At 52.4% G+C, this 20,647-nt stretch overlaps 2 protein-coding genes across 4 annotated transcripts; both read left to right on the top strand.

Moving 5' to 3' along the window:
• Positions 1 to 303: 303 nt before the first annotated feature.
• On the top strand, positions 304 to 15,933 carry ANKRD39 (ankyrin repeat domain 39). Of its 3 annotated transcripts, none has more exons than XR_009209954.1 (5): positions 304 to 461; positions 3,686 to 3,789; positions 4,525 to 4,728; positions 9,651 to 10,103; positions 15,800 to 15,885. XR_009209954.1 is itself a non-coding variant. In XM_032178750.2 (5 exons), the coding sequence occupies exons 1-4, from the start codon at positions 362 to 364 to the stop codon at positions 9,792 to 9,794; spliced, it is 552 nt and encodes a 183-aa protein (XP_032034641.1). In that variant the 5' UTR covers positions 304 to 361; the 3' UTR covers positions 9,795 to 9,826; positions 15,800 to 15,933. The 3 variants fall into 3 exon arrangements, 2 of the variants coding, with proteins under 2 accessions (XP_032034641.1, XP_032034640.1); XM_032178750.2 differs by having other exon boundaries at positions 9,651 to 9,826; positions 15,800 to 15,933; XM_032178749.2 differs by lacking the exon at positions 15,800 to 15,885 and having other exon boundaries at positions 9,651 to 12,605.
• ANKRD23 (ankyrin repeat domain 23) lies at positions 14,299 to 18,649 on the top strand. Its single transcript, XM_032179110.2, has 8 exons — positions 14,299 to 14,325; positions 15,800 to 15,946; positions 16,124 to 16,249; positions 17,402 to 17,527; positions 17,800 to 17,898; positions 17,984 to 18,082; positions 18,221 to 18,319; positions 18,488 to 18,649. Exons 1-8 carry the CDS (start codon positions 14,299 to 14,301, stop codon positions 18,647 to 18,649), a joined length of 885 nt encoding a protein of 294 aa, XP_032035001.2.
• Positions 18,650 to 20,647: the final 1,998 nt, after the last annotated feature.

Genomic DNA, 20,647 nt, shown 5'->3' on the forward strand with positions numbered 1-20,647 from the left:
AGTTCCCGACCGGACCCAGCCGCCTCATCCCCACACCCTGCAAGGCCAGGCGGCCCGGCGGCCCTCCAGCGGCGCGCGGCTCCCGGAACCCAGCGCCTCCGTCCTCCGCTTAGCCTTGGACGCCCTCGCGCGGCGGCCTCGGGGCATGGCAGGGCGCAACAAGTCCCGCCCTACCGCTTCAATTGGTTCTCGAGCTAAGGCCTAGGCTTTTGATTGGTCGGCTTTGGCGGGGAGGCGGGACTAGGACGACAGCCGCGGCGCCTAGCGCCCAGATCCGGGACGCGGGGCGGGCCCTGCGTCCGCCCCGCCCGCCGAGGCCGAGTCTGAGACCCGGGGCGGATCGGCTGGCGTCGGGGCCGGGATGGCGACGCCGCGGCCCTGCGCGGATGGGCCGTGCTGCTCGCATCCCAGCACGGTGCTCGGCGTACAGCAGACGCTGGAGGAGATGGACTTCGAGAGGGGTGAGGCGGCCGCGCAGCCCTGGTGGCTCTCCCCAGGCCCCGACCCTAGGAGGAGGCGTGGGGCCTAGGAGAGGCGGGTGAACTGGGCCCCGAGAGCTTGGGGCCTGGTGCAGCAGGGCGGGCGGGACTCGCGGTTCCCGCGTACTGAGAGCCTGCCAGGGCCCCGCACGAGCTCGGCCAGGAGACACCTGTCCCGCGGGCGGCGGGGAAGCCGAGGCACTGGTTTCCGTAACCCTCCCGAGTAGCGGGGGACGACCTCCCGTGGGAGACACAAGCCTGCTCAGGTGTCGGAGAGAGGGCCCGGGGAGCAGAATCTGCACCTGGGGCATTGCACTCAACTTGAGGGGCATGGAGCTGCAGGCCTGGGGGCTGCACCCGCCACCACGCCCGGCTAATTTTGTTTTGTATTTTTAGTAGAGATGAGGTTTCACCATGAGCACGGTGAAGGAGAGCACTGGCCCTTGTTTAGCCCCGGGTGCCAGGCAGCCTGCATGCTTTAAAGATGGCAAGAGCTTCGCACAGGCAGCCTTCGAGGCAGGGCACAGTATCTTATCTGTGGGACCCAGAGAGGTAACACGTTTGGCCCAGATTATAGAGATTATGGTGCCAATAGGAGCAGAGGAAGGCGGGAAACCAAGGTGCTTCTTGTGAGTGTTAGGAACCACTGTGCTACTGTGCTGTGTCATCTGCCCGTGCGGATGCAGCCCTTGATTGCCACTGCTGTGTAAGCATTCTCATGGAACTCTTCCTTTACCATGGTTCTGGCACCTGCCTACTTCCCTCCGCCCCTCCTACCGCTGTCCTCTGCACTGCTGAAGTGGTTGCCTCAGAGGGTCTTTCCGCTTCCACTCTTGCCCTCCTACAGGATTTTTTACTCTCACATAGCAGCCAGAGCGGCTTTTTGAAAATTAGAAATCACATCATTCCCTGTTATGGCCTACAAAGCTCTGTAGACCCACCCCTGCCGGCTCTACTTCTCCTCCTCATTTTATTTCTCTTGCTTTTATTCTCCCAATCACTACGCCGCAGCCACACTGGTCTTGTTTTGGTGTCTCAAATATGCAAGACCTTTTCCTGAGTTACGGCCGTTGGACTTGCTGTCCCATCTCCTTAGAATGAACGGCCTACAACCGTTAAGCTAGCTGATGCTTTTCTTCAGATCCCAGCTCCAATGTCATCTCCTCAGAGACCCTCCCTAAACACCCCAGTTCTCAACTGGGGGCAGTTCTGCCCTTTAAGGGACTTTGGGAATATCTGGAGACATTTTGGGTTGTCACAATCGGGAGGGTGCTACAGGCGTGTAGTAGGTAGAGACAAGAGATGCTGTATGCATGGTACAAGGCACAGGACAGCTCGCTACAATAATCACCCGGCGCATAACTGTCAATTGTGCTGTTAAGAAGTAAATATTGCCTTATCCAAAGTTAGGCCAGTTACTCTGATGTATCCATCATCTTGCTTTTTATTTATTTATTTTTGAGATGGAGTCTCCCTCTTTTGTCCAGGCTGGGGTGCAGTAGCGCAATCTCAGCTCACTGCAACCTCCGCCTCCTGAGTTCAAGCGATTCTCCTATTCTCCTGAGTAGCTGGGATTACAGGTGCGTGCCACCACGCCCGGCTAGTTTTTGTATTTTTAGTAGAGACGGGTTTCACCATATTGGTCAGGCTGGTCTCGGAACTCCTGACCTCATGATCCGCCCGCTTTGGCTTCCCAAAGTGCTGGGATTACAGGCGTGAGCCACCACACCTGGCATCTTGCTTTCATAAAAAATAATTTTTACCGCAAACAATTTCCTCATTTTTTTGTGCAAACAAATACATTCTTTAAAACATTAATGGCAAGAGTGTTTTTGATAAGCCAATTTTAGCTACTGTTGTCACCAATAAAAGAAACTGTGAGATTTGTTAATCCACTTCACTATAGTAACCCTTTTTTGTTGTTGTTGTTGAGTTGGAGTCTCGCTCTGTCCCCAGGCTGCAGTGGCGCAATCTCAGCTCACTGCAAGCTCCACCTCCCAGGTTCACGCCATTCTCCTGCCTCAGCCTCCCAAGTAGCTGGGACTACAGGCACCTGCCACCACGCCCGGCTAATTTTGTTTTGTATTTTTAATAGAGATGAAGTTTCACCATGTTAGCCAGGATGGTCTTGATCTGCTGACCTCGTGATCCACCCGCCTTGGCCTCCCAAAGTGCTGGGATTACAGGCGTGAGCCACTGCGCCTGGCCAATATTTTTCTATTTATCATTTTGTACTACATTTTGGGTGAATTCCAAATCACTAATTCTCTTTGACTAGGTCTGCAGTACTCTTTGACCCATCTATTGTTGTTGTTTTGTTTCAATGAGTCTGTGTTTTAATTTATCAACTTTCCTGTTTCAGATCTGGCCGTTTTGTTTTTCCTAATGTTCTGTTGATTTGTGGATTCTATCCCTTTGTCTCTGTGAACACCTTCAATGTTGTTGTTTTAAGGTCTTTTTTGGATTGTGCAATAATGGCTCAATTTGGAGGCATGCGTGTTCCCACTTGTATTTGCTGGTTGTTATCTGGCCATGCTACCCGGAACTCCCCGAACTCCCCTCATCTCACCTGTATTTGCTGATTGTCTCTTAGGGCAGCAGATTGCTTCTTGTTTTGCAACTTTCAGTCTTTGTGCTCACCAGGGAGATCCTCTTCTGTGGGAGATTGTCACACTGCCTTGGCAGGCTTCTGGAGGCATCATTATATTTTTTAAAAGTTGTTTCTGGCTGGGCACGGTGGCTCACACCTGTAATCCCAGCACTTTGGGAGTCCAAGGCAGATGGATCACTTGAGGTCAGGAGTTCAAGACCAGCCTGACCAACATGGCAAAACCCTGTCTCTACTAAAAATACAAAAAATTTGCCGGGCATGGTGGTGGGTGCCTGTAATCCCAGCCTGACCTGAATTTCACTCTAGATCCAAATTTAAACATTACTTCATCCAGCACTTCTGTGTTTGAAGTGGGATGGAGATGTCTGTGTCTGCCTAGTCCTACTGTCCTGATGAGAGCGCCCCTGTCTGTCTTGTTCACAGCTAAGTCACCAGCATTCAGAACAAACCTTGACACAGAGGAGGTGCTCAGTTGATATTTGTTGAAGGAATGAATATTCTCCACTTTATAGACAAGAAAACTGAGGTCAAGAGGCAAAGCGAGCACTGAAACTCCCATTCAGCATCATTCAGTCCTTTGGTTGCCTTTCTGCAGGAATCTGGTCGGCAGCCCTGAATGGAGACCTGGGCCGAGTGAAGCATTTAATCCAGAAGGCCGAGGACCCAAGTCAGCCCGACTCGGCCGGCTACACTGCGCTGGTGAGCTAGGGAGGAGCACAGGGTCAGGAGACAGAAGCGTTAACTCAGGAGACACCTGCTCTCTGAGGAGGGGGATTGATGGTTACCTTTTACCTCCTCCCTCCCTTTCTTCTCTTCCAGCAAAATTTCTCTTTTTAAGCATCATATGAACCTGCATTTTTTAAATTAGTGTGAGAGCTTTACATCAATGATTTAGGTTTTGTTTTGTTTTGTTTTGTTTTGAGATGAAGTCTCGCTCTGTTACCCAGGCTGGAGTGCAGTGATGCGATTTCAGCTCACTGCAACCTCCGCCTCCCAGGTTCAAGCGATTCTCCTGCCTCAGCCTCCCGAGTAGCTGAGACTACGCCACCACACCCAGCTAATTTTTGTATTTTTAGTAGAGATGGGTTTTCACCATGTAGACCAGGCTGGTCTCGAACTCTTGACTTCAGGTGATCCGCCTACCTCGGCCTCCCAAAGTGCTGGAATTACAGGCGTGAGCCACTGCGCCCAGCCAATGATTTAGTTTTATTTTCGTAACAATTCTGTGAGATAGGAATGATCATTTTCCCCATTTTTCAATTGAACAAACTCTGGTTAGTCATGCAGAAGCTTGCCCAGGTCACACGACTGCTGGGGTTGGCACCTGAGATGATTCCAGGCCCCTCGCTGCAGGGAGGCCATGCTCTCACCTCTCCACCACCCTTGTCGCCTGCCTGGCTTCTCTCATCTGACCTCGGTCTCTGTTCCCTGCAGCACTATGCCAGCCGCAATGGGCACTATGCTGTGTGCCAGTTCCTGCTGGAAAGCGGAGCTAAGTGTGATGCCCAGACCCACGGGGGTGCCACTGCTCTGCACCGAGCCAGCTACTGCGGGCACACTGAAATCGCACGGCTCCTGCTATCACATGGGTCCAACCCCAGGGTGGTGGATGACGACGGCATGACCAGTCTGCATAAGGTGGGCCCATTCCCCCTTCCAAAAATGTTGTTTCCTTATTTTTAAAGTTATAACGTTCACGTAGAAAACATGGGGAAAACAGGAAATCAGAGAGAAGACAATTAAAATAATTTGTAATCCCCTTGCTCACCTGTCATCACTTTAGGACTAATGGATAATTCTCCAGCCTTTTTTCTGAGTGTGTAAATTAAAATGTAGAGTGGCACTTTAGTTTTCTTTCCCTTAGGGACATGTCATGAAGCCTTTTCCATATAGTTTTCTGAAACTTATAGATACTCTTGCCTGTCCGTGTAGTCCACTTGTTATATGTTAGCCGGAGTGATCATTTAATTAAACTTTTTCTAGCTGGAAATACCTGTACATGTTAAACAATGTGAAGAGTCTACAAGGGCATGCCATGAAAGCGAGTTTCCCTCCCACCCAGCTCCTCATCCCTCAGCCTTCTAGGCCCGTCCTTTGAGGCATCCACTTTACCAATTGTTTTTCCTTTTTTGTGGGGAATGGGGTCTCACTGTGTTGCCCAGGCTGGTCTCAAACTCCTGGGCTCAATCGATCCTCCTGCCTCTGCCTCCCTAAGTGCTGAGATTATGGGTGTGAGCTACCCTGCTTGGCCACTTTACTGAGTTTGCAGGCACCTTTGAGAGGCGGTCTATGCATATGTGGCATATGTGTATAAATCATATATGTGTGTAAATCATGTGTAAATCTAGTTCCCTCTTGCCCCTTCTTTGATTTTCTCCTGGAGTGATGGTTTAAAGCAGTTCTGATCATGCCACGCCCCCACGTGGAATCCTTGAGGCTTGCTTTTTCCAGGTCCATGAGTTATTGTGAAGGTTTCCTGGGGTTTGCTCCTGCCCCCTTCTCCAGTTTTTTTTTTTTTGTCTTTTTTCCCCACCCCTCCAGTTTTCTCCTGAGCTCTTGTCCCCTGATCTCTTACACTCAGAGGCCCTACTAATAATTTTTCTTTTTTCTTCTCGTTTTTTTTTAGGACAGGGTCTGACTCTGTTACCCAGGTTGGGGTACAATGGCATGATTACAGCTTACTGCAGCCCCGACTTCCTGGGCTTGAGTGATCCTCCCACCTCAGCCTCCTGAGTAGCTGGGACTATACATGCCTGCACCACCATGACCAGCTGATTTACTTTATTTTATTTTATTTTTGAGACAGGGTCTCACTTTTTCACCCAGGCTGGAGTACACTTGCACGATCACAGCTCACTTGTAGCCTCGACCTCCTGGGCTCAAGCAATGCTCCTACCTCAGCCTCCTGAGTAGCTGGGACTACAGGTGCATGCCACCATGCCTGGCTAATTTTTGTAAAAATAGCTTCACCACATTGCCCAGGCTTTTAAAATTATTATTATTAGTAGTAGAGACACGGTCTGTCACTATCGTCTCGACTCCTGGGCCCAAGCAGCCCTCCCAAAGTGCTGGGATTACAGGCATGAGCTACCACATCCAGCCATTTTAATTTTCTTGAACCTACTACTCTGTCCCCCCAGAGCCATATATAACAAGTTATCCTCTGTCTGGGTGCCTCTCCCCTCCTGTTTTTTATGTGGCTTGTTTCTACCCTTTCTTCTGGATCTCAGCTTACACATCACACCCCACGAGAGCCTTTCCTGATCCCTAGACATGGTTAGCTCACTTGGATGTATGCCTAGCTGTATGCCATGGACTCAACTTTTCCTAATTCCTGTACCCCTGGAAATTCCCTGTTTGGGGTCTGCGTGTCTCAGTAGAGACAGCTGGGGCTTTGTCCTGTTTAAATTGTTGCAGCCTGGCTGGGCGGAAAGGCTCACACCTGTAATCCCAGCTCTTTGGGAGGCCAAGGCAGGCTGATTGCTTGAGTCCAGGAGTTCGAGACCAGGCTGGGCAACATGGCAAAACCCATCTCTACTAACAATACAAAAATTAGGCCGGGTGTGGTGGCTCATGCCTGTAACCCCAGCACTTTGGGAGGCTGAGGGGGGCAGATCACCTGAGGTCAGGAGTTCAAGACCAGCCTGACCAACATGGAGAAACCCCGTCTCTATTAAAAATACAAAATTAGGTGGGCGTGGTAGCACGTGCCTGTAATCACAGCTACTCGGGAGGCTGAGGCAGGAGAATCACTTGAACCTGGGAGGTAGAGGTTGCTGTGAGCTGAGACCGCGCCATTGCACTCCAGCCTGGGCAACAAGAGCGAAACTCTGTCTCAAAAAAAAATAATAAAAAACAAAAGCCAGGTGTGGTGGCACACACCTGTAATTCCAGCTACTCGGGAGACTGAGGCACAAGAATCGCTTGAATCCAGGAGGTGGAGGCTCCAGTGAACTGAGATCGCGCCACTGGGCTCCAGCCTGGGTGACACAGAGATATTCAGTCTCAAAAAAACCCCCCAAAAATTGCAGGCTTAGCACTTAGCACAGGTGCCCAGTGAATATGTGCTGAGTGAACAGCTGAATGTTGGGTTTTTTAAAAAATCATTGCCAATTGGATAGACAGATTGTTTATTTTTAATGGTGTTGCTCAGACATTTTACTGCTACAACTCACATGATGGATGTAAACAGCCAGGATGCTGTTGTGGGTATACCTGGCTGGTGTTACCCATAGTTAGGTGCATCTCCATCCCTTTTTCTGTCATGCAGATAATGCAAATGTGAGATATGTGAATTTTTCTTTATTGTGTATGTTTTTGTTTTTGTTTTGTTTTAGAGTCTCGCTCTGTTGCCCAGGCTGGAGTGCAGTGGCACGATCTCAGCTCACTGCAACCTCTGCCTCCTGGGTTCAGGTGATTCTCCTGCCTCAGCCTCCCAAGTAGCTGGGATTACAGGCGTGTGCCACCATGCCCGGCTAATTTTTTGTACTTTTAGTAGAGACAGAGTTTCACCATGTTGGCTAGGCTGGTCTCCAACTCCTGGCCTCAGGTGATCCCCCCTCCCTCGGCCTCCCAAAGTTCTGGGATTACAGGCGTGAGCCACCGCACCTGGCCTTGTGTATGTGTCTTTTAAAACTATTTGCAAACATTGGTATTTTATTTTTTGTAAAAATTATTTGGGATGCATCTCACAGCTGCTGACAACATCCCACTGCCTGAATTAAGGCAGTGGAATTGAGAGCTTTGTGTCTGCACTCATTAGGAGGACCAGCTGAGTAAAGATTTGGATTCAAATTTGGGATGGTGGTTGCCACTAGTGTTAATTTTGATACCTTTCAAAAGCCCCTGTAGTCTATCAATTTGTCTGTTGGGAGGAGTAGGAAATAATAGTGGTTCACAGAGTTATTAAGAGTTCAGGCAAACCTGGTTTAGAATCCCAGGTGGACATGTTAGCCCTGTGACTTTGGGCAAGGCATTTATTAAGCCTACATTTCTTCATCTGTAAAATGGGAATAATGATGATTCTTGCCTGTGAGGGCTATTTTGAAAGTTAAGTAAGATAGTCTGTGTAAATCACTTAACTCTATTATTTTTTGGAGGAGGTAGGTTAGAAATTGACATCTGGATTGGGGTCTTCTACGTTAAAAGAGAAGAAGAGAACACAGGGAACTATGCCCCAGTCTTTCCCTGCCAGTCTAAAAGTTTCCTGGCCAGGCACTTTGGCTCATGCCTATAATCCCAGCACTTTGGGAGGCCAAGGTGGGAGGACAGCTTGAGTCCAGGAGCTCAAGACCAGCCTGGACAACATGGCAAGACCCTGTCTCTATTTTTTTTATTTTTATTTTTTGAGATAGAGTCTCGCTGTGTCACCCAGGCTGGAGTGCAGTGGCATGATCTCGGCTCACTGCAACCTCTGCCTCCCAGGTTCAAGCAATTCTCGTGCCTCAGCCTCCCGAGTAGCTGGGATTACAAGCACATGCCACCACGCCTGGCTAATTTTTATATTTTTAGTAGAGATGAGGTTTCACCACGTTGGCCAGGCTGGTCTCAAACTCCTGACCCCAAGTGATCTGCCCACCTCAGCCTCCCAAAGTGCTGGGATTACAGGCATAAGCCACTGCACCCAGCCCTGTCTCTATTTTTAAAAATTCAAAATAAATAATTTTTTAAAAAAAGTTTAGCCAAGTGTAGTGGTGCACGCCTGTGATCTCAGCTACTTGGGAGGTTGAGGCAGGAGGATGGCTTGAGCCCAAGAATTGCAGACTGCAGCGAGCTATAATTGCACTACTGAACTCCAACCTGGGCAACAGAGTGAGACCCTGTCTCTAAAACGCAAAGATAAAAATTTAAAAATATAAGAAAATAAATAAATAAAAGTTCCCAAAGGGTGGGGGCCGTGTCTGGTGCCTCTTGTGCCCACAGTGCACAGCACCCTCTAGGTGATGTGTGCAGGTTTGTGAGAGATGCCTGGAGATACAAGGTGCTGTACTTGGTTTTTAATGTGTAGGTCTGGCCAAAGACAGTTGGCAAAGGACACAAGAAAGAAAAACTCAGGCTAACTGCGAGAATGGCACTGGGATACTCCACAAATCAGAATAAAGTCATTGGGATTTGGTAGGAATTAGAAGAAATCTACTCAAACAGCTGTGTCTATTTCCATGAGGCCTCTTTTTTTTTTTTTTTTTGAGTCGGAGTCTCGCTCTGTCGCCCAGGCTGGAGTGTAATGGCATGATCTCGGCTCACTGCAACCTCCGCCTCCCGGGTTCAAGCGATATTCCTGTCTCAGCCTCCTGAGTAGCTGGGATTACAGGCACGTGCCACCACACTTGGCTAATTTTTGTATTTTTAGTAGAGATGGGGTTTCACCATGTCAGGCTGGTCTCAAACTACTGACCTTGTGATCTGCCTGCCTTGGCCTCCCAAAGTGCTGAGATTACAGGCGTGAGCCACTGCGCCCAGAGAGGCCTCTTTTTTAGAAGGAAGAACCCCTGAAAGTGGAACAAGACAGAGCAGAGCCCAGTGAGGGGTATGCCCTTTGATTCCAGCCTCTCTCTCCGCAGGCTGCTGAGAGGGGTCACGGGGACATCTGCTCCCTCCTCCTGCAACACAGCCCAGCCCTGAAGGCCATCCGGGACCGGAAGGCACGGCTAGCATGTGACCTGCTGCCTTGCAACAGTGACCTGCGGGACCTGCTATCCAGCTGAGCTGCCACCCTGTCTCCAGCTGCCTTTAAAGGGTACACAGACCAGTTCTCCAAGCCCCTGCCTTGGTCAGCATCCATGCTGCTGGGCAGGGAACTGAGGCCAGACCACCCAGGAAGAGCCCCAGTCTGGTCACTGTGGAAGCGAGGGAGTAGATTTGGTGTGGCTAAAAGTGTTTAAGACTGGACAGATGATCATATTCTAAATTAGTTCATATGAGACATCTATTCATTTGGAAAAAAATAAAGTTACCTCATCCCATACCCAAAGAAATTGCAAGATTAAAATCTAAATATAAAAACACGAAACTATGTAAGTATTAGAAGAAAATAGGGACTATGTGAGAAGCTGCTTTCTAGCTGAATGCCCTTGGTAAAAGTCACTTTAGCTGTCTGCCCCTCCATTTCCTCTTCTGTAATGAGAGTGGTTATCATAGGGCCTGCCTCAGAGTCATTGTGGGATGAGGTGAGTGCGCACTGGGAGAGCCCTCGAGAGAGTGCCTGGCACGTGGCAAGCAGCCTGAGGGAGGCCCGCTTCCCGAGCTCCTCATCAGCACTTTGCGCATACCATGATTTCATTCATTGCAACAGTCCGATGGGAGAAAAGTGCTGTTTCATTTTTCATTGCTGGTTACTAGTGAGGTTGAGCACCTGTGTCTTCTGTGGGCTGCCTACCCATGCCAATTTTAGAAACGCTTCTTATTGATTCATAGGAGTGTTTATATTCTAGATTCTGATCCTTTGTTCTGTATATGTACATTTAATTTTTTCCCTTTTTTTCTTTTATGCTGTCTCTTTGTTTTCTTCTTTTTTTTTTTTTTTTGATACGGACTCTCACTCTGTCACCCAGGCTGGAGTGCAATGGCGCTATCTCAGCTCACTGCAAGCTCCGCCTCCCAGGTTCACGCCATTCTCCTGCCTCAGCCTCCCAAGTAGCTGGGACTACAGGTGCCCGCCACCACGCCCGGCTAATTTTTTGTATTTTTAGTAGAGATGGGGTTTCACCGTGTTAGCCAGGATGGTCTCGATCTCCTGACCTCGTGATCCGCCCGCCTCGGCCTCCCAAAGTGCTATCTTTGTTTCTTGATATCCATTCATGGGAACTGGTACAGCCACTGTAGATGGCAGTTTGACAGTATCTATTTAAATTTAAATGAGCAGAGCCAATAATTTGATTTCTCTGTAGTTATGTAGAGAGATTTTCTTCCATGGTTACAAAGATGTTTATTTACAGGAGCATTTACAAATATGTGCATTGGAGCATGGGGTGTAATGTTAAAAAATAAAGAGAGAACCGACTCCTCCCTGATAGGGAGTGATTGAGTTCTGCAGATCCAAGTTCTCGGCTGCACAGCAGAGCACAGCGTGCTGACAGGATATTGCTGCTTGTGTCCACAGTGGGACCCCCTTCACACAGAACATGCCTGTAGAATGTGATTGCCTCTCAGCCTTTTGGCTAAGATCATATATAAATGTATGGATCTATACGTGGATGTAGGCCAGAAGCAGTGGCTCACGCCTGTAAGCCCAACACTTTGGGAGGCCGAGGCGGGAGGATCACCTAAGGTCAGGAGTTTGAGACCATCCTGGCTAACACAGTAAAACCCTGTCTCTACTAAAAATACAAAAATTAGCTGGATGTGGTAGCAGGTGCCTGTAATCCCAGCTACTCTGGAGGCTGAGGCAGGGGAATCGCTTGAACCCGGGAGGTGGAGGTTGCAGTGAGCCAAGATTTGCGCCATTGCACTCCAGCCTGGGCAACAGAGTGAGACCCTGTCTCAAAAGAAAAACGTGGATGTGCATCCACAAAATGCACAGAGCGGAAGCAGGAGGGTGGCTGTTAAACTGCCAGCCATGGTTTCTCCTGGGCCATGTGGCAAGAGAGCTAGTCAAGGAGGTCCTGAGCCTTCTATTTATGTTTGGACTTTTAATAAGGAATCTTTTTTCCTTTTTTGTTCAACACACTGTTTCTGGCTTGATTTTTTTTTTTTAAGTCAGAGTTAATACCAGTCATACGAGACAACTAACGGGTTTTCTATTGAGAACTTCCCTGAAGCCTGGGGGTACAAAACGCCACTCCTCCAGTGCCACATGCTGAGGGGGTGTTTGTGAGTTGGAGTGGACAGTGGTGGCCAGTCTTACTTTTTCTTGTTTCTTTGCACTCATTTTATTTTTTTTTTGAGACCAAGTCCCGCTCTGTCATCCGGGCTGGAGTGCAGTGCTGTGATTTTGGCTCACCACAACCTCCACCTCCCGGGATCAAGTGATTCTTGTGCCTCAGCCTCCCAAGTAGCTGGGACTACAGGTGCCCGGCTAATTTTTATATTTTTAGTAGAGATGGGGTTTCACCATGTTGGCCAGGCTGGTCTCGAACTCTTGACCTCAGGTGATCTGCCCACCTCAGCCTCCCAAAGTACTGGGATTACAGGCATGAGCCACCACGCCGGGCCCCTTTGCCCTCATTTTAGATGACTCTTTCCCTCCTCATAACCAAAAGCAAGGAACAGGCTGGGCGTCACCTGAGGTCGGGAGTTTGAGACCAGCTTGACCAACATGGAGAAACCCCATCTCTACTAAAATACAAAATTAGCCAGGGTGGTGGCACGCACCTGTAACCCCAGCTACTCAGGAGGCTGAGGCAGGAGAATCACTTGAACCCGGGAGGTGGAGGTTGCAGTGAGCCAAGATCATGCCATTGCACTCCAGCCTGGGCAACAAGAGTGAAACTCCATCTCAAAAAGAAAAAAAAAAAAAGCAAGGAACACCTTTGCCTGAAAAAAGCACCCTAAATTTAGTCTAAGAACTAAGTTTTCGGCTGGGCACGATAGAACAAGCCTGTAATCCCAGCACTCTGGGAGGCCGAGGCGGGTGAATCACAAGGTCAGGAGTTCAGGACCAGCTTGGCCAACATGGTGAAACACCATCTAGCTGGGCATAATGGCAGGTGCCTGTAATCCCAGCTACTCGGGAGGCTGAGGCAGGAGAATCACTTGAACCTGGGAGGTGGAGGTTGCAGTGAGCTGAGATTGCGCCACTGCACTCTAGCCCAGGCCACAGAGCGAGATTCCATCTCAAAAAAAAAAAAAAAGAAAAGAGTTTTTTTTTTTTTTTTTTTTTAGACGGAGTCTCACTGTCGCCAGGCTGGAGTGCAGTGACGTGATCTCAGCTCACTGCAACTTCCACCTCCCAGGTTCAAGTGATTCTCCTGCCTCAGCCTCCTGAGTAGCTGGGACTAAGGTGCGTGCCACCACACCCAGCTAATTTTTGTATTTTTAGTAGAGACGAGGTTTCACCGTGTTGGCCCGGCTGGTCTCGATCTCTTGACCTCGTGATCTGCCCGCCTCGGCCTCCCAAAGTGCTGGGATTACAGGCGTGAGCCACTGCACCGGGCCAAGAACTGAGTTTTCTAAGAAAGCTCTGCCTTTCCCTGAGTTCTCTGAAAATGTGGAAGCCCTTCCAAGAGGCCAGTTCTTTGGGAGCTGGGCATCCATTTGGGGCCTGTGGCCGTCCTTGGCCACAGTTCTCCCTCCTTGCACCCTGGTCATGTCTGCTCAGGTTGCTCTGATTCTGGGGTCTTATTTACTGGCTGATTTCCTTGCAAAGGCCAAGGCGGAGTTCAAGGTCCAGCTGGGTGAAGGGCATGCCTGGCTTCCTGAGAATTAGGAAGGGTGACTGGTGGCTTGAGACACATTGCTCTGCGGCTGGATTTCATGGTTACTATTCCATCCCGGGACCTGACGAGGATCTGTCTCCCCTTTCCTGTGGCTGGAAGGGCACACTCCATCCCTGGAGAGCATCTGGTAGGGGCCTGTGGAGGGGCAGGGAGGACCTCCAGAGGCCCGAGGACAGGTGCCAGGCTTGTCTCCGGGGCTGGGGCAGCTGCCATGTGCTCTCAGAGCGCTGGGGGAGGAGCGGGGGAGCCCAGGGTCGAGAAACCCACAGCACAGGGAAGGGAAGGGCAGCCTTGAAACTGCAAGTTGGGAGATCACAGTTTCCTCGCGTGGCCACCATGAGGGGCTGAGGCTGTAGGCTGGCCGCTCCTGCCCCTCCCGACCACCCCCTCAGGCTTCCAGCCTCCTTGCTCAGCCATCTAGGCTGGGCTTTCAGGTTCGCAGGCAGCCGGCCCTACAACATGGAGGCCCAGGCTGGGCTTTCTTCGGGAGTGGCATCTAAACTTAGGAGAGGGGAACACGTTTCACCCGAATCTGGGCTAGCAGCGTGTTGGTTAAATGGCCCCTGAGTAGGTGTGGGGCATGGCAGAGGTGCGGGAGTGGGTGTCCGAGGATGCAGCCAACTCATCTCCATACAGCTCCTTTTCCTTTCCCCAGTGGGCTGCATTCCCAGACTGGTATTTTGGTTGGTGTGACAGAGTCCCAGAGTCATCTGGCCCAGGTGCAAGCCCCTGGGCCAGTCCTTCCCTGTCCACCCCTGCCCGCCCCCAGGCGCTCCTATAAAGGGCTGAGCAGTTCAGCTCTTCTCACTGGGGGGTGTGAGGAACAGGGGGGACCATGGACTTCATCAACATTCAGCAGTTGGTAAGGATGTGGGACGGAGATGGGAGGCACCCTGGGACCGGCTTGATAGGAGGAGGCTGGCAGCTTCTTTCTGTGGTGTGAGGGTCAAGTCTTAGGTGCAAGGAAGCATGCAGTTCTTTTATAAAAATCTGTATTTTTTGAAACGGAGTCTTGCTATGATGCCCAGCCTGGCCTTGAAGTCCCAGGCTCAAGCGATCCTCCCACCTGGACCTCCCAAGTAGCTGGGACTCCAGGCGTGTACCACCACACCCGGCTGAGCGTGCAGTTCTTTCTGGTGTGTCTGCTCAGTTCTCATGTGAGGTGGTGAGGGGGTTAGGGAGCAAGAGAGGGAAGTTGAATGGGAAAGAAGACATGAAAATCCTTGAGTTCAGTGAGTTTTGCCCTGGATAGTGATGGCAAAAGAGGAACAGGAAATGGCAGATTACTTTGGAAGATGCAAGTGTGGCTGTGGTGGTGTAGTTCAGCTTAAGCACCATGATAGTTGTTGCTCTGGAAATGGCCAGAGGGCCTGGCTGCTTTGGGGATGGGGAAGGGTGCTCTTGTGCTCCCTGGGCAATGAGGGAAACAGTGATTCTTAGGGATGTCGGTTTGAGTGAGGAGGGGCCTGGAGGGTGTGAGGCCCAGCAAGCCCCTCTGTGGGCTGGTGGCCCCAGCCTGGTGCAGCCTCTGGCAGGAAGCAAATGGCAGGGAAGTGTTTGATTGCTAGAGTTCTTTAGAAGGAATATGGTTCTACCTGACTGGAAAGTCCTAGGATCTGTTACCCTATCATTCCAGCCTGTTCTTTCCCCACAACATGCTGATTCCTCAATGCTCCCCAGCTCCTGAACTCCTGAGGTGGGGCCCGGTGGGAGGGAGCATGAGTGTTTGCTGCATGGGTGTTTGCTGCATGGGTGTTTGCTACGGAGGCTTTGCCCCAGGCACAGGTCCCAATAACTCATAACCTTCACAACTCCTTTAGGCAAGTGCCTAAAGTGTTTGAGCTTAACTGTAGCTTCAAAAGGAGCCGAGAACTGAACCCAGGCATTTAGAATTTTACCCCAGGGGGGACTTCTCCTCTGTCCCTCTGAGCTTGGAGTCAGGTGGCAGTCAGTATGATTTGGTAGGAATCTTAAGAACAACAACATGGGGGAAGCTAAGGTGTCATCTGCCCTGAAGCTACCTGGGTACATGCCCAGCAGTATAAATAGATTGTGGCCTCATGTCCCTTCAGCTGTGTTCCTGCTGACAGGAGCGGTAGGTGGGGATCGGTTGTCCCCTGGGTGTCAGCCGATGACACAGTTGCAGAGCCTGCAGCACCCACGGGGTGAGGGAGCTTGCCAGCACTCTGGACTGCAGGAGCTTTGAGGCTGGCTCCCATCCCGGGCACCAGCCTTGTGACATCTGCCCTTAGGACAGCTCCCTGGTACTCCACAGCTCTGTTTTCTAAGGGTTCCTCCAATTTTCCCAACTCGGTACTCATATCCTGTTCCTACAGGTAAGTGGAGAAGGAGTTGAAGGGAAAGTGTTGGGATTTGGACATGGAGTTCCTGACCCTGGAGTCTGGCCTAGTGACTGGAGGAGGGGCCCCCAAGAGGCTGTGGCCTGGGAGAAGCTGAAATTGGAAGAAGAGAAGAAGAAGAAAGTGAGAGGGGTGGGGGCGGGGTTTGGGGGCAGTGGCTAATCCCTGAGGCCAGCTGAGCAGTGAGGCCTGGAGGGACTCTGGTGGGGCAGCCTGAGCAGCTGGTGTCTCCTGTCGGCAGGGCAGAGAGATCTCTTGACCAGCGGCTGATGGCTGGCATGGTCTTGTCTTCTGCCCCAGCTTGAAAGATTTAACAGTTCCAGATTTAATCTGGATAACCTGGCTGACTTGGAAAACTTGGTTCAAAGACGGAAAAAGCGACTGAGACACAGAGTCCCCCCCAGGAAACCCGAGCCCCTGGTTAAGGTGAGTGGGAGGTCGGGGTTAGGGCAGTGCACACGCCAGGGCTCCAGTTCCAGAGGAAGGGCTTGGGGCAGAGTGGGCACTGCAGGCCAGGACCACACAGCCAGCGCCTGGGGAGCCCATGAAATCTACTCCAGAGTCCCTGTGGATGTGTCCGCCAGGGCTGCCATAACAAAGTCCCACAGCCTGGACAGCCTCCACAGCAGGCATGTGTCACCTCGCAGTCCTGGGGGCTGGAAGGCTGAGAGGAAGGTGTTGGAGAGGCTGGTTCCCTCTGAGGGAGAATCCCTTCATGCCTCTCTGGCTTCTGGTGGATGCTGGTGATCTTTGGTGTTCCTTGGCTTGTAGATTTATCACCCAACTCTTGCCTTCATGTTAGCTGGGCGTTCTGCCTGTGTGCATGCCTGTGTCCACGTGTCTCCCCCCGCTTTTTTTTTTTTTTTTTTCTGACGGAGTCTTGCTCTGTCGCCCAGGCTGGAGTGCAGTGGCGTGATCTCGGCTCACTGCAAGCTCCGCCTCCTGGGTTCACGCCATTCTCCTGCCTCAGTCTCCCGAATAGCTGGGACTACAGGCACCCACCACCACACCCGGCTAATTTTTTTTTTGTATTTTTAGTAGAGACGGGGTTTCACCGTGTTAGCCAGGATGGTCTCAATCTCCTGTCCTCGTGGTCCGCTGGCCTCGGCCGCCCAAAGTGCTGGGATTACAGGCATGAGCCACCGCGCCCAGCCCACGTGTCCCCTTTCATAAGGACACTAGTCACACTGGATTAGAGCCCACTTTAACACAAGTCATATTGGTGAGGGGCCCACCATACTCCGGTGTGACCTCATCTTAACTAATTACATCCTCAGTGACTCTGTTTCCAAATAAGGTCACATTCTGAGGTACCTGGGGTTAGGACTTCATATGAATCTTGGGGAGATACAAGTCAATCCATCACACACACACACACACACACACACACACACACACACACACACACACTCTATTCAATCTCCTGGCATGGGATTAGAATAAGAAACTGCATTAGTACGAGCCAGCAGTGTTCCTTGGTGGGCTGCGTGGGACCCGTGGGCCAGGCTGGTGAAGCTGTGACGTCTTGGGCACCTGCGGCCTTCGGGAGTGATTTGGTCTTGTCTTCAACTGACCCAGCCGCAGCCCCAGGCCCAGGTGGAGCCTGTGGGCCTGGAGATGTTCCTGAAGGCAGCTGCTGAGAACCAGGAGTACCTGATTGACAAGTACCTGACAGACGGAGGGGACCCCAATGCCCATGACAAGGTAGCACAGGTTGGGTGAGTCGGCTGGCAACAGCTGCAGCTGCAGGAGCGCTGCCCTCAGTGTGTTCAAGTCCTGGCCTGGGAGGCTGCAGGGATTTTCACTTTTATGGGCATGAATCCAGTAGTGCCTGCAGATGGAGGGGAGGGAGTGGCCCATCGAGTGGTGGGGGAAGCGGCAATTCCGTTCAGGGACCTGGCCCTGGGAAGGGGACTGCGTGGGGTCTCTAGGGGTGGCTGCACTCCCTCTGCCTCATCTTCTATCTCTGCCCCCAGCTCCACCGCACTGCCTTGCACTGGGCCTGTCTGAAGGGTCACAGCCAGCTGGTGAACAAGCTGCTGGTGGCAGGTGCCACAGTGGACGTGCGGGACTTGGTGAGGTCGGGGAAAGGCCCAGCCTCTGGTCGACGCCCAGCTTCACATCCCAGCAGCTGAGTGCTTGGGCGCTTTTGTTTTGCAGCTGGACAGGACACCTGTGTTCTGGGCCTGCCGCGGAGGACATCTGGACATCCTCAAACAGTTGCTTAACCAGGGAGCCGGGGTCAATGCCCGGGACAAGGTGAGTGGCACGGTGCTTTGGGGGCCTGTCGGGAACACAGGGGAGCAGACGCTGTTCCTGGAAAAGAGAGCACGTAGTCCCATGGGTTAGGGAGGCCTCACCAATCCAGACCCAGCACTGACCCCTACTTGCTCTCAGATTGGGAGCACCCCCCTGCACGTGGCAGTGCGCACCCGGCACCCCGACTGCCTGGAGCACCTCATCGAGTGTGGCGCCCACCTGAACGCACAGGATAAGGTAAGGCAGGAGCTTGGTCTTTTCCGGCTCGGGCAGCTCCAGAGGGGCAGGGACTGAGGAGCCCCAGCCAGGACCAGAGGTGCTGTCTGCTCAGTGACAGCAGCCCTGACCTTCCGGCATGAGGGCAGCACGTGGAGGCAGATGCTTGACTGCCTGCGTTCTCAGCAGGAAGGGGACACGGCTCTGCACGAGGCCGTGCGGCACGGCAGCTACAAAGCCATGAAGCTACTGCTGCTCTATGGGGCCGAGCTGGGGGTGCGGAACGCGGTGAGTGTGGGCGCAGCCCTGGCTCCTGACCCGAGGGCAGGTGGAGCGCCTGCAAGGGACTGACGAGATGGCACCATCCGGAGGCCTGCGGCCCACTGGCCATCCACCCGAGTCCCACACATGCAACCCCACCCGCGCCTTGTGCACTGCCACCATTCCATCCTGTGCTCCGCCCCCGCGTCTGCACCTCTGTGGTTCCTGCTCTCAGCCCCGGTTCCTCCCCCTCCGGGCTGTGCCTACTCAGCAGCCCTGGCAGAACTGAGCGGCACCGGGCCCAGCAGGCAGAAAGAGAGGCCTCCCTGGCTCCGAGTGTCAGGGGAGCCGCGTTCCCTCCCAGGGCTGGAGCAGAGGACCACGAGGCAGCAGAAAGCGCGGGTCCAGATGAGGGCCAGGAAGGGGAGGAGAGTGAGGGCCAAGAACGAGCCTGAAGGGAGCAGTCCTAAGCTGGAGCCACCCAGGGCTGGGTCTGGGAGTCCTCAGTGTCCACTTGTCCCAGGTTAGGGGGCTTGCCTTGCTCTCCCCAGGGCGTCTCTGCGTGTGGGGACTCAGCCTGTGGCCGGCAGATGCCATCCAGGATATGTAAGGGGCAGACAGACAAGGCAGGCCGTGCAGGGGCCAGGCCTGTCTGCAGCTGGTGGATGCCTGTAGGCACAGCTTTCTCCGGGGACCCCATTTCTGTCAGTAGCAACCCTGGCAGTGTCTGGAGCGGCTCTAGACAACTTTGGTCATAGGGACTCTGGAGGTGGGTTCTGGTCGTCTGAGGTGGCTACTCAACAGGTTTGAGGCCCCACAGCAACAGAAGTCCAGGACCCACTAGGTTGCCTCAGAAGCCCTAAGACTGATGAGCTGGAGTGCGTATTTGAAAGAAGCCTCGCACCCACTGTGTACTGGCCCCGCTCAGGCCGGCCTGGCACACTGTTACCTGCTGGCGGCTCTCATGGGGAAGTGCTTGGGCACTGGGGATTGCTTGTGGCCCACTCAACTCTTGGGGCGGTGGCCCGTAACCCTAGTTTGCCTGAGGCTCTTATGTCCCCTTATGTCCCTGGTACTGGAGCTTGAGCTCTTGCCTGGAACGCTGCAGCTGCACCCACCCTGCTTGATCCCACCTGGGAGGCCAGGACACTGAGGGGTCTGAACCCAGCCCACGGGGAAGGTGAGCCCCCGTCACCCGCCGGCCCTTCCCATCCCCCTTCCCTGCTCCCTGGTGGTCTAAGGACCCAAGCTCCCTAGACTTCTTCCTCTTCCACTGTCTGTACGTTTCAAATTATACTGGTGTAGGCCTGTACTGCTGGTGGGGCTGGGCCCCTAAATGCCAGAAAGGGAATCTTAAGCAGCTCTGCCCTAAACTGAGAACCACATGCTGAGGGAAGGGCTGAAAGGTGAAGGCTCAGCCTCCCTCACATGGGTCCTGGGTTACATTAGGTACCGGGCTGATAGGCATTTGGCCATGGTTCTTTTTCGCCTACCTTTGGTGGCCTTCTCAGGCCCAGAACAAGGCTGTTGTTTGTTACTATGTGGAAAAGCTGACCAGTGCTCCACACTAGGGGCACACACCTTTCCGTGAGCAGCTCCTGCCCTGTGGCGACAGCCAGCGTGCACCCAGATGCTGGTGCCATGGCGAAGCAGGCATTCAAGACCATGGAGAAGACAACTCCTCATCTAGAAAATGAGGACACCTCAGTGACACACACACCTTTTTATACCAGTCAGTATCCTCTGTTCATTAAAACTGGCTATCCATTACAGCCTGTCTTTCCTGGGCTGAGAGGAGCCCATGCTTCAGTCACCAGGGACTGTCTGGTAGGGCCCAGGCCTGTTAGCCATGCCTGCCGACAAGATAGGCCGAGTGCAAAGTGGGCAGGATGCGGGGTCCTAGCACTAGGCTCTTGTGCTTAAGGCATCTCTGCTCACTGACGACAAGGTCAAAGAGCAGTAGTTCTCCACCTCAGCTGCTTATCAGAATCACCAGGAAGGTTTAAAAAGTCCTGATGTCCAGACCCTAAGTCAGAAGCCCTGAGGGGAGGATCCAGGTATTCTCATGCAGAGGCCATGCTTGTCTAT

Source organism: Hylobates moloch, unplaced genomic scaffold, assembly GCF_009828535.3.
Source record: "Hylobates moloch isolate HMO894 unplaced genomic scaffold, HMol_V3 SCAFFOLD_15, whole genome shotgun sequence".
Lineage (NCBI taxonomy): Eukaryota > Metazoa > Chordata > Mammalia > Primates > Hylobatidae > Hylobates > Hylobates moloch.